Source organism: Haliotis cracherodii, unplaced genomic scaffold, assembly GCF_022045235.1.
Source record: "Haliotis cracherodii isolate W230 unplaced genomic scaffold, xgHalCrac1.p SCAF_9, whole genome shotgun sequence".
NCBI lineage: Eukaryota > Metazoa > Mollusca > Gastropoda > Lepetellida > Haliotidae > Haliotis > Haliotis cracherodii.
Window position 1 is genome coordinate 46,448,158 of NW_027266343.1, and position 14,037 is coordinate 46,462,194.

Genomic DNA, 14,037 nt, shown 5'->3' on the forward strand with positions numbered 1-14,037 from the left:
ATGCTCATCATCGATCCCAATTGGTTGGATCGATGCTCATGATCTTAATCACTGGATTGTCTGGTCCAGACTCAATTATTCACAGACCGCTGTCATGTAGCTGGAATATTGCTGAGTGCGGCGTAAAACAACAAACCAACCAACCATAGTGTAGTGGATAGAGCACCTGCCCAGTGGGTTCCATCCCAAGCTGTGTCAAAACTTGGTAAAAGATGGCACTTGTGCTTTCTCTGCCTGGTGCTTGGCATTGGATGGCTGAGGGTCAGCATATTATGTGTGAATCGGGTATTCGTGTTGAACTGCAGCATGCTACCTGAGTTGGCTTAGTAAACACTAATTAATCCGGACAAGTATAAGAGGTCACACATGCATGCACACACACATGCACGTCGCTATATATAAGTGTCTTAACTTGAAAGTGACATTAAACCCCATTTCACGTCACCACATAGTTCTAGCCTACTGGGCCTCATGGTTTCGGAGAAGCTTCTTAAACATTTAAAGAAATATAATGTCTAAATCCATCAAGCGACTGTGAACAATTTGAATGAAGATTTTTTTTTAAAGATATAACTACTTGCAACAATATATAGTCAAGTCTCGTTAATCCGACACTCGTTAATCAGACAATCGGCTTTATCCGACACTAATGATGGGAACCGATTAAATCAGTACTATCTAGACCCGTTAATCCGACAGTCTCGCACTCCGACTCCAACACACCTAATTTGCAACGAATTACCGAAATCACTCATTTATCAGTCTCGTTAATCCGACACAGTGATCAGCGTACTCCATGGTCATCTGCCTGCGAGTACACAACCCGTCTTTTGTTACGAGACGAATTGGCTTGTAGCTGCATATTACAATGGCTGTAGAGATAAACTTGCTTACCAATTAATACTTTAAACAAAGAAAACAGGATTAATCACATGCTTAGATTACCTCAATCTCATTAAAATCAGATACAAGTTCTCGCTATCTGCAAGGACATCCCATTACAGGTCACATCAGAACAACCTTTCGCCAACTATGACCTACCAATGAAATGACTAACAGGAAGTTAATGTTAGCAACTTAGAAAGCAGCTTTCTTAAGCTTTGCCGTACCAGTTTCAAAGTTGCGACTTCTATTCCAGACTATGCTTTATAAAGTATTTTGTATAAGTCATACAGTACGTACAATCGTTTACTTTCGTGCAGTTGTCCAATTTTTTATCACAAACGTTGATACTACTTAATTTCGTTTATCCGACATACTCGTTAATCCGACACAATCATATGCAACCATCAATGTTGAATTAATGGGACTTGACTGTAAAGAGAAAGAGTGAGTTGGGTTTAACAGCGCTTTTAACAGTATTCCAGATATATCACGGCGTGTCAGCTTAATGTGGGAGGAAAGCCCGAAGTGATGCAGGTCTCAGACGTTTACCACATCGGTGAAAGCCATGAGCACGGGTATGGTGCTCACAAACCTAGAAACAGAATCAGGGTGAACCAGGATTTGAACCCACAATCATAGGTTTCTGGCGAATCGCGGCGCCTTAGACAACTGGGCTACCCATGCCCCCTTAAAGAGAAAGATCTAGTCTAAATGCTAGAAGACTTGTGTAACAAAAGGACAGCTAATTGCAAGGGCTCATTGCCACAAGGCCTCCACGTACAGGTCCTCGGTGAGCATCTGGGGTTTGCCGAGTCGGTAGCCGTCCAGGATGCAGTCCTGCAGCTTCTCGTCCATGATGTCCTGGAACGGCAGCAGCCCCCGCGTCATCAGCTCCCACATCAGGACACCAAATGACCACTGCAGCAAAAACCACTTGCTTTAAGAGGATGCATATACTTAGTCTAAAAGATCATTATTTAAATATTACCTCATCTTTCCATGTTAACTGACTATAATAGTCCAGTTTCACCCTTACCGAACTAGGCTTGGAATTTCCAGGCTCGATCATAGCACCACCAGCGGCTTTTATGAGTTATGTCCCTTCTATGTCCTCCTATTGACCAATCAGATTCTATCTCTCATATCACTTGGATTTGCTTCAAACAGAGACCATTTACCAATATCGGGATATGGTCTCTGCTTCAAACAAAATGGTGATGCCCAGTCAAGACGATCTGATCACTAATCAAGATCTCTATTGTAATAAAACTTACCCACAAAGTGCATCAAATCACTTGAGCACCTTAAATATAAACATGAAAAGATTTGCAAAATATCTGTCGATGCCCAGTTGGCAGTACACATGCTTTGCAAATCCTGCAGTCGGCCAAAATCTGCAAGTCGAAATCCATGGTGTTTACAAACCAAGTGTCTAGTTCATTAAACGGTTTTGATTGGACTATGCAAAAGACTCTGGAATTCCAGGCTAGTTTGGCAATGGAGGGAACTGGACTTTATAGTTAACGCCCTAGCCTCGGCAAAATAATATTACCTACAAAGGTAGAATGATCATGTGTAATAACTTTCTGATACTTGCACATGTGTATTGGTCTATTGAAGCCATATGACATTGAGAAAAATATGATATGATGTCACCTATTGTTCATGATGTCACAAATTGATTACATTACGTCGTCTAAACAATAGGCTTTGTTTAGTGAAGTTTCTGTCTAGGATTGACATTTCATACATTTTCTTCACTTTCTCTCTTTAGAATCTGCATCTTTAGAATAAGCCCCGCGGTTCTTTTGAGGAGACAGAACCAGGGGCACAGTTTTGTGATTGTGTGTGATCCTTGTTTGTCACTAGGTTGCCTGGTCCAGACTCCATTATTGACAGGCAGCCATGGAATAGATGGAGTATTGCTGACATTAGCTCACTCACTTACTCACTCACTCATGCACAGGCTACAAAACATCATCAGAACAAAAAATATGCGGAATATGAGAGCACTGACCACATCTGACTTGCCGTCATAGAAGCCGGTACTGAGGCTCTCCGGTGCCATCCAGCGCACTGGCAAGTACCGATCTCTCTGGTTGTCATACATGTATTCATTTGGATAAAAGTCCCATGAGAAAGCAGCGTCAGTGATCTTCACCCTCCCTCCAGAATCCAACCTAGGGAGACATGACAAGTTATAGACATGACGCTTTACAATCAGAGAGTGACACCTCTCATGACACATAATAATCAGAGAGTGACACCTAACATGACACATTACAATCAGAGAGTGACACCTCACATGACACATTACAATCAGAGAGTGATACATCTCATGACACATTACAATCAGAGAGTGACACCTCACATAATAATCAGAGAGTGACACCTCACATGACACATTACAATCAGAGAGTGACACCTCACTTGACACATTACAATCAGAGAGTGACACCTCTCATGACACATTACAATCAGAGAGTGACACCTCACTTGATACATTACAATCAGAGAGTGACACCTCACATGACACATTACAATCAGAGAGTGACACCTCACATGACACATTACAATCAGAGAGTGACACCTCACTTGACACATTACAATAAGAGAGTGACACCTCTCATAATAATCAGAGAGTGACACCTCACATGGCACATTACAATCAGAGAGTGACACCTCACTTGACACATTACAATCAGAGAGTGACACCTCTCATGACACATTACAATCAGAGAGTGACACCTCACATGACACATTACAATCAGAGAGTGACACCTCACATGACACATTACAATCAGAGAGTGACACCTCACATGACACATTACAATCAGAGAGTGACACCTCTCATGACACATTACTATCAGAGAGTGACACCTCACATGACACATTACAATCAGAGAGTGACACCTCACATGACACATTACAATCAGAGAGTGACACCTCTCATGACACATTGCAAACAGAGAGTGACACCTCACATGACACATTACAATCAGAGAGTGACACCTCTCATGACACATTACAATCAGAGAGTGACACCTCTCATGACACATAACAATCAGGGAGTGACACCTTACATGACACATTGCAATCAGAGAGTGACACCTTACATGACACATTGCACTCAGAGAGTGACACCTCACATGACACATTACAATCAGAGAGTGACACCTCTCATGACAAATAACAATCAGGGAGTGACACCTTACATGACACATTACAATCAGAGAGTGACACCTTACATGACACATTGCACTCAGAGAGTGACACCTCACATGACACATTACAATCAGAGAGTGACACCTCACTTGACACATTCCAATCAGAGAGTGACACCTCACATGACACATTACAATCAGAGAGTGACACCTCACATGGCACATTACAATCAGAGAGTGACACCTCACATGACACATTACAATCAGAGAGTGACACCTCACTTGACACATTCCAATCAGAGAGTGACACCTCACATGACACATTACAATCAGAGAGTGACACCTCACATGGCACATTACAATCAGAGAGTGACACCTCACTTGACACATTACAATCAGAGAGTGACACCTCACATGACACATTACAAACAGAGAGTGACACCTCTCATGACACATAACAATCAGGGAGTGACACCTTACATGACACATTGCAATCAGAGAGTGACACCTTACATGACACATTGCACTCAGAGAGTGACACCTTACATGACACATTGCACTCAGAGAGTGACACCTCACATGACACATTACAATCAGAGAGTGACACCTCACTTGACACATTACAATAAGAGAGTGACACCTCACATGACACATTACAATCAGAGAGTGACACCTCACATGGCACATTACAATCAGAGAGTGACACCTCACTTGACACATTACAATCAGAGTGACACCTCACTTGACACATTACAATCAGAGTGACACCTCACTTGACACATTACAAACAGAGTGTGACACCTCACATGACACATTACAATCAGAGAGTGACACCTAACATGACACATTACAATCAGAGAGTGACACCTAACATGACACATTACAATCAGAGAGTGACACTCACATGACACATTACAATCAGAGAGTGACACCTCACATGACACATTACAATCAGAGTGACACCTCACATGACACTTTACAAACAATCAGTGTGTGATACATTTCCCTGGCCAGGTCTACTTACATGCAGTACTGGTTGCCATGGTTACTAACAAGTGTTACTGATGGCCTACGGTTATTTACAAGTGGTACTGGTTGCCACAGTTACTTACATGCAGTACTGGTTGCCACTGTTACCTACATGCAGCACTGGTTGCCACGGTTACTAACAAGTGGTACTGGTGGCCACGGTTACTTACAAGTGGTACTGGTTGCCACTGTTACTTACATGCAGTACTGGTTGCCACAGTTACTTACATGCAGCACTGGTTGCCAATGGTTTCTTACATGCAGTACTTATTGCCACGGTTACTTACATGCAGTACTCAGGTTGCCACAGTTACTTACATGCAGTACTGGTTGCCATGGTTACTTACATACAGTACTGGTTGCCACGGTTACTTACATGCAGTTCCTGGCAGCCAGGTCTTTGTGCACCACATCCCTGCTAGTCAGGAAGTCCATGCCCTCACACACCTGGGCAGCTAACTCCAGCAGCTGCCGCAGCATGAAGTCCTACAGGGGATGGTAGGCCACAGATCAGTACATGTACCTCTACTCCTGATGTTATTATTGAGCACTGTCCAATGAGAGCTGGTAAAGCCTGACTAACTTTCAACTATGGGCCATAACAAAGTGAACTAGTCAACGTAGTACATTGTTTGAGTTTGTTTCTTTGTTGTTTAACGCTGAACTCAGCAATATTCCAGCTTTATGACGGCGGTCTGTAAATTGACATCATGAGCATTGATTGGGATATGATGACATGCATCAAGCAAGTCAGCGAGTCTGACCAACAGATATCGTTAGTTACCTCTTACGACAAGCATGGGTTGCTGGAGACCTAACCCGGAACTTCACAGGTACAATGTTTGAATAGTTCATTGAAAGTGTATTTGGTCTGTTGAGGGCGTTGGTATATTAGTGAACGTGATAGGGGTTCAAATGGGCACAAAAATAGGAAAAGAATGAGTACCGAGAAGTCATTAAGTTTTTTATTTTAGAGAAAGTACTCCCCAAGAAGTTCATGACTGCATGTCACAAGTGTATGGGGATACTGTTAAGCGTTGGGCATCTATGTTTTAGGCTTGGAGAACAGGCCTTGATGACGACCCTAGGTCTGGACGTCCCTCAACTTCCATCAATGAAGATTCAATCAAGGAGATAGAAAAACTTATACTGTCAGATAGATGTATTACCATTGCTGAACTTGAGGAAGACATAGCTCTAAGCCATGGATCCATTGAAACTATTATTCATGAACATTTACAGATGAATAAGATATCTGCTCATTAAGTGCCAAAGTTTCTAAATTCTAATCTTTAGGAAAAAATAACTGACATTGCCAGAGACAATTTAGAGCTAAACAAGAAAGAAGTACTTCAGAGCCCTATACTTACCCCCTAAAACTTGTCAGATCCATACACATATGCATATATTGGTTCTTTGGTTTAGAAAAAATATTTTATTAGCATTACCCTTTTTGTGTCTACAATATGGTCTTTGAGTGTCCGGTTCTCCATATACGGGTAAAGAATATAGAACCGCTTCTTGTCCAGTCCGATTCCCTTGATGGTCAACAAGTACTCGTCATCATAGGGTTTGAAGCGGAGACATTCTCTCAGTGCTGTTGTGTACAGTGGGGAGAGTACGCCAGACTCTGGGGACCAAACATATGACAATCAGATATTGTTTATTGGCAACAAAGACGTGTAACCTTGTCTCACCTGGCAACAAAGATGTGTAACTGTGTCTCAACTGGCAACAAGGAAGTGTAACTGTGTGTCACCTGGCAACAAGGAAGTGTAACTGTGTGTCACCTGGCAACAAGGATGCGTAACTGTGTCTCAACTGGCAACAAGAACGAGTTACGGTGTGTCACCTGGCAACAAGGATGTGTAACTGTGTGTCACCTGGCAACAAGAACGGGTTACTGTGTGTCACCTGGCAACAAAGACATGTAGCTGTGTGTCACCTGGCAACAAGGATCTGTAACTTTGTTTCTCACCTTGCAACAAAGACGTGTAACTTTGTCTCACCTGGCAAGGGTTCTTTCAACATCTTGATGGTGAGTTTCTCCATGGGTTCTACCTTGGACCGGGCAGTAAAGGCTCCGTCTACTAACCTGGCATGGGTTCCTACAAATTAGTGTGACATCTTCATCACCATGTCGGTCAAAGAACATTCAACCTGTCGGAAAGTATCTTTACATTTAACTCCTGTACTTTAACTTGTAAATCAACTTGTAAACTGACTTGTAAATCGACTTGTACATCGACTTGTACATCAACTTGTACATCAACTCATACATCAACTTGTCCATCAACTTGTACATCAACTTGTACATCAACTTGTATATCAACTTGTACATCAACTTGTTCATCAACTCATACATCAACTTGTACATCAACTTGTACATCAACTCGTACATCAACTTGTCCATCAACTTGTACATCAACTTGTACATCAACTTGTACATCAACTTGTTCATCAACTTGTACATCAACTTGTACATCAACTCATACATCAACTTGTACATCAACTTGTACATCAACTTGTAGATCAACTTGTACATCAACTTGTTCATCAACTCATACATCAACTTGTACATCAACTTGTACATCAACTCATACATCAACTTGTCCATCAACTTGTACATCAACTTGTATATCAACTTGTTCATCAACTCATCATCAACTTGTACATCAACTTGTACATCAACTTGTATATCAACTCATACATCAACTTGTAGATCAACTTGTACATCAACTTGTTCATCAACTCATACATCAACTCATACATCAACTTGTCCATCAACTTGTACATCAACTTGTATATCAACAAGCTCGTATCAATATCAATAAACTCATACATCAACTTGTACATCAACTCATACATCAACTTGTACATCAACTTGTACATAAACTCATACATCAACTTGTACATCAACTTGTACATCAACTCATACATCAACTTGTACATCAACTCATACATTAACTTGTACATCAACTTGTACATCAACATGTACATCAACTCATACATTAACTTGTACATCAACTTGTACATCAACTCATACATCAACTTGTACATCAACTTGCACATAAACCTGTACTTGTACACCAACTTCTATCATCAACTTTCGCACCCACCTTTAGCAAAACACACATTGCCAACAGCAAAGTTCTTCTTGCCAATGACACAGGCCTGTACTTTGCTGCGGATGCCCTCCTCTACGCGGTGCAGGAAGTACTCCGTGTTGACCACTTCATCCTTGTCATGTTCCTCAGCATCCGTGCCATCAAACGCAGGGTTGCTATAGCGATTGATTTTGGGGAAGGGGGTGTAGGGCCGTGCGGGCTGTATCAGTTCTTGTTCATCACTGCCCCTTGTATCTGAAGCAACACAGGTAAGCAGAGAAATATCATCTATTTAAATGATCAGCTTACCAGTATTCAACATGTCCTTAAGTCTACAAAGAGTATGTGGTTCCAATTAGCTGAATAACCCTAATTGTGGATGCTCATGCTGACTTGTTTTCAGTGGTACTCACACTAAAAAATAAAGAGTACACATGAAAATATACTACTCAAAAGAAGTTAAAGCACACCCAGTTCCTCATATTACTAAAGTAATTAACTATAGTAATATGAAAGAATTGGGTGTGCATATACCAAAGTTTACTGTAGTTCTCTAAAATATGTATTTTTTTAAAAAGAAAAAAACCCAATAATATATATCCCAAAGCCTGTTAAATATGTGTGTAAAATACCATGACTTATGTCATCTATCTCAATACACTTAAAAAGGTTAACTTAAAAGCTTGTGAGTCAAATTATTCCTACCATTCTTTAATGCTGTCAATACATTGCAAGGTACTTTTCAATAGACAAAGCAATGATAGCAATCAGTGACCATGTCCCTAGGTATATGGGCTCTGTAGCAATGTTACATACAATATTTTCAATACTCTAAATCATAATTCCCCAACACAATAGCAAAACATTCCTGAATTGAAGCATGATGCTGTGCTTGTTCTTTTAAAATAAAACAGTAATCGCAATAGTTTCTTTCAATATCAATAGTTATCGCAATAGTGATTTCCAGACCAATAGTCACCTCTAGTACTTATCATATAGTATAGAATGGAGATATTTCACCCTGGATAACTCAATAATAACATAATAGCATGAAATACTCATATCCCCCACAAATATGACATGTCCGGTTGTGTGCAAGGCAAGAAATATTGTACGGTTTTCAAGATCTGCCCCGGAATCAAGCACTACCGCCATTTTCATTCTAAGTCGTTTCTATGGAAACTCGAAAAATATTTTCTTTAAAAATCCCAAACTTCCAAAAGGCACCAGTTTACCACTAGACCTATGTATGTGCCAAGTTTGGTGAAGAAATATTGTATGTTTTTTCAAGATCTGTTCCTGGAAGGAGCACTAATGCCATTTTCAAAATCATTGCCATGGAAACTTGAATTATTATTTTTTTTAAATCCAAAACTATCAAAAGGCACCAGTTCACCATTAGACCTATCTATGTGCCAAGTTTGGTTAAGATATGTCTCATGGTTTTTAACTTCTGCTCCGGAAATGAAACGTGACGCACGGAAGGACCCATTCCTATATCCCCCTTCCACTTCGTGGCAGGGGATAATAATTCTGTATTTATATACACCATGTCAGGCTGACATTTTATGGCTGGAATATTGCAAAAATAGTTAAAGACCCATCTCACTCACTCTTTCACTGAAGGTAATATGGAGGACAAGTTTCTTACCATTGTCCTGTGTCAGGGGAGTGATATTCTTCAATGGCTCACTAATTTGGGTATTGTGGCTGCGGCGGCGTCGACGACGTCGACACACACAGATGCAGATGAGCAGTGCGATGAGAGCGATAAGAAACAGGACACATCCCACCATGATGTAGACAAAATACTCCGTCAGCCAGAATTGTTTGTAGTAGATTTCTCCCACTTCCACTTCTCGAACTCCAATAAACACCTGGTTTCAAAGGAAACCAAAATATTTAAGGTCAGGAAATCAAATTTAGTGGCATTTGAAAAATACAAACAACACATTTTTATTATCAGTAGGATGAGTATATACAAAACCTGCAGACTATACATCTCCCTGAGGCAAGACAGTTAACTGACTATACAAGTCCAGTTCCCACCCTTGATAAACTGGACTGGTATTATGGAGTTACATTTTGGTTGAACTAACAAGTCCATGCATAGTCCAATCAAAATAGCGCGACGAAATCAAAATCCAGTTCATAAACTGTCATGTAGATTTCGGTCAATTTCAGTATTTGCAAAGCATGTACACTGCCAATTCGTCAACAGATATTTTCCAAATCTTTTCATGTTTTTAATGAAGGTGCTCACATGATTTGATGCACTTCGCGATGTAAGACCCGTTTTATCACAATTTAGATCTTGATTATCAATTAGATCATCTTGACTGGGCACCGCCATTTTGTGTGAAGCAAATGCAAGTGATACAAGAAGTGGAATCTGATAGGAGAGGCATAGAATGGAACATAACTCGTAACAGCCATTGGTGGCTCTACGCCCAGGAGTTGAAGCCCTATTTGGCAAGGGTGGAAACTGGACTTTTAAAGTCAGTTAAAGGGGAAGTGTACACGCAAAAATCACTTTCTTTCTTTTTCTAAACAAAACGCAATTTTAGAATTAGTTAGTATCTGTGTTTGAAAATATACACTCATTTTTTTTCACAGTGAAAGTAGGAAGCTCACAATAGTGTGAAAGTGATATGCCGTTATGAGGCCTTCGTTTTACGAGCGAAATAGGCCTGAGTTATCCCCCTTAGATTATGACGTAATTGGTGCCAATTCAACTGGGTCCCTGTCCATTCTCAACGCAAAAGATATCAAGGACCAGTTTGCGGTAAAACAACATGGTCTACGACACACTCCGGCGCAGTGGTGACTCAGCATAACACAATTCTGGCTGGCATCTGAGATGCTAGAATCACAAAACTGTACCTACACCACGTGAAGCGGCTCTAACAAAGCATGATGACGTCATAATGTTTATCAATTGGCACCAATGACGTCATATTGCAAGGGGCATAAGCCATGGTGTTTTTGTTATGGAAATAGAACACTTGGTAAATGTGAAAAATATAAATCGTTTTTGTGCAATAAATATGTTAATTAAATATGATGTTTTTATATTTTTGTCTATGACACTTCTATGTTAACACTTTTAATGTGGAAAAAGTACAAGAAAAAATGGTTCATTTCCGTGTGAACTTGCCCTTTAACTCTCTTGCCTTGGGAAGATGCACACCATAGAGCACTGAGTAAGTCTAGAAACAGCACTTACTGCTAAATCAAGTACAAAACACAACCAATCAGCATGAGGTGAGGTGAAATTTGGTTTAACGTCGCGTCCAAGATTATTGCACTTATATAGCAACGTGCATGTACGTGTATGTGTTTGTGTGTTTGTGTGGCTGCTTGTAATCCGGACTGATGCCGATTTATACTACTAGCTCACTGAGATACCATGCCGCAGTTTAACATGGATACCCCACTCAGACACAGTATACTGACTCCGAGCCGACCAGTCCTTGTTTAAGCCCCTTAATGCCGAGCGCCGGAAAGGGTAACAACAAGTACCATCTTTTAACGTCTTTTGGTATGACGCGGCCGGGTATCGAACCCCGGACCTTCCGCTCTCCAGGCGGATGCTCTACCACTAGACCACAGAGGCGGTCAATCAGCATGAAATACATTCTAAATATTCCACTCAAACTAAGGGCAGTGAGGTAGCCCAGAGGTGAATGTGTTTGCCCATCACTATGAACGCCCTGGTTTGATTCCCCACATGGAACAGATGTCCATTTCTACCATAATTTAAGACACATTGTTTTTGGCCATTTGACTTTAGACAACAATTTTACAATAATGAAGAATTCAAATACAACTAGGGGCGGTCGGGTAGCCTGGTGGTTCAAGCGTTTGCTCGTCACGCCGAAGACCCGGGTTCAATTCCCAACATGGGTACAATGTATGTAGCCCATTTCTTGTGTCCCCCGCCATGATATTGCTGGAATATTGCTAAAAGCGGCGTAAAACCATACTCACTCACTCACTCAAATACAACTATTTGATTGGCATTCTAGAATCTGGTGAGTAAGTAGGAAAACGTACAAACTTTATGGATAACAACTCCGGCTTTGTTGCATATAGCCATGTTTCAGTCATGCATATCTACCTCTCATCACTTGGTTGTATTCACTCCAGCTTCATAACAGTGTATGAATATACTCCGAAACGTATTATATGCAATATACCAAAAGTTGTTATGCATAAATTTGTACATTTTCTTAATTCAAATATAGCTTTTTGTTAATGTTGGCTTATAATTAAATCCACTTCGGCCTCTAGTTTTGGCTCACACACAAAACAAAATTCTTCTTAAGTTTGAACAAACAGAAGTGTATTGAGAATTACCTATAGTTTTAGTCCACAGTCCTTATAATGATAACATATAGTGACATATATATATTTAACATTATTCCAGTTATATCAAGGCATGTCAGCTTAATGTGGGAGGAAACCCCGAGGTGATGCAGGTCTCAGACATTTACCACTTTGGTGAAACCCACGAGCATGGGTATGGTGCTGACAAACCTAGAAACATAATCGGAGCGAACCGGGATTCGAACCAATGATAACCTTTAGTAATGGCAAACTTCTACTAGTCCTTATGATGTCTTAACTACTGGGCAGTTTGGCAAGGACGATGTACAGGACTAGCGCCAGTTTCTAATGCTGATCTGAGGACATTCTAGGTGTTCCTACCCTCATCTTGTACTTTCTTGTGTCAGTAGTTGTAGTGACGGGTGGGGAGCTGGGTGGTTCACACTCGATGCTGGTCTCTGAAAAACTGGTGATGGGGCAGTCAACATTATCTCCAATGATAACGCTGTAGTCGTCTCTGGGACAGTCCTTGCCAATTCTCTCACCCTGTCAAAGTAATATCAAAGTACTGGTGAACAGGAGGGGAAACAAGGAGATGGTGAAGGGGAGGGAGAAACAGGGAGATGTGAAGGGGAGGGGAGGAGAAACAGGGAGATGTGAAGGGGAGGGGAGGTGAAACAGGGAGATGGTGAAGGGGGTGGGGAGGGAGAAACAGGGAGATGGTGAAGGGGTGGGGAGGTGAAACAGGGAGATGTGAAGGGGAGGGGAGGGTGAACAGGGAGATGGTGAAGGGGTGGGGAGGTGAAACAGGGAGATGTGAAGGGCCGGGGAGGGAGAAACAGGGAGATGTGAAGGGGAGGGGAGGTGAAACAGGGAGATGTGAAGGGCCGGGGAGGGAGAAACAGGGAGATGTGAAGGGGTGGGGAGGTGAAACAGGGAGATGTGAAGGGGTGGGGAGGTGAAACAGAGAGATGTGAAGGGGATGGGAGGGAGAAACAGGGAGATGGTGAAGGGGTGGGGAGGTGAAACAGGGAGATGTGAAGGGGATGGGAGGGAGAAACAGCGAGATGGTGATGGGGTGGGGAGGTGAAACGGGGAGATGTGAAGGGGATGGGAGGGAGAAACAGGGAGATGGTGAAGGGGTGGGGAGGTGAAACAGGGAGATGTGAAGGGGAGGGGAGGGAGAAACAGGGAGATGTGAAAGGGAGGGGAGGGAGAAACAGGGAGATGGTGAAGGGGAGGGGAGGGGAGGAGAAACAGGGAGATGGTGGAGGGGTGGGGAGGGAGAAACAGGGAGATAGTGAAGGGGTGGGGAGGGAGAAACAGGGAGATGGTGAAGGGGAGGGGAGGGGAGGGGAGGAGAAACAGGGAGATGTGAAGGGGTGGGGAGGGAGAAACAGGGAGATGGTGAAGGGGAGGGGAGTGGAAACAGGGAGATGTGAAGGGGAGGGGAGGGAGAAACAGGGAGATGATGGAGGGGTGGGGAGGCAGAGACAGGGATATAGTGAAGGGGTGGGGAGGGA

General features: G+C 42.1%; 1 protein-coding gene across 1 annotated transcript in view; it reads right to left on the reverse strand.

The window, feature by feature from the left end:
* LOC139452187 (uncharacterized) overlaps window positions 1-14,037 on the reverse strand; it is a 67,162-nt gene that overhangs the window by 5,637 nt on the left and 47,488 nt on the right. The window contains exons 16-23 of the mRNA XM_071233551.1: window positions 12,896-13,060; window positions 9,837-10,062; window positions 8,198-8,440; window positions 7,088-7,186; window positions 6,527-6,708; window positions 5,455-5,564; window positions 2,903-3,065; window positions 1,667-1,803 (exon numbers count right to left, since the gene is read on the reverse strand). Of these exons, the coding sequence (XP_071089652.1) occupies window positions 1,667-1,803; window positions 2,903-3,065; window positions 5,455-5,564; window positions 6,527-6,708; window positions 7,088-7,186; window positions 8,198-8,440; window positions 9,837-10,062; window positions 12,896-13,060 (1,325 nt within the window). The remainder of the gene's footprint in view (window positions 1-1,666; window positions 1,804-2,902; window positions 3,066-5,454; window positions 5,565-6,526; window positions 6,709-7,087; window positions 7,187-8,197; window positions 8,441-9,836; window positions 10,063-12,895; window positions 13,061-14,037) is intronic.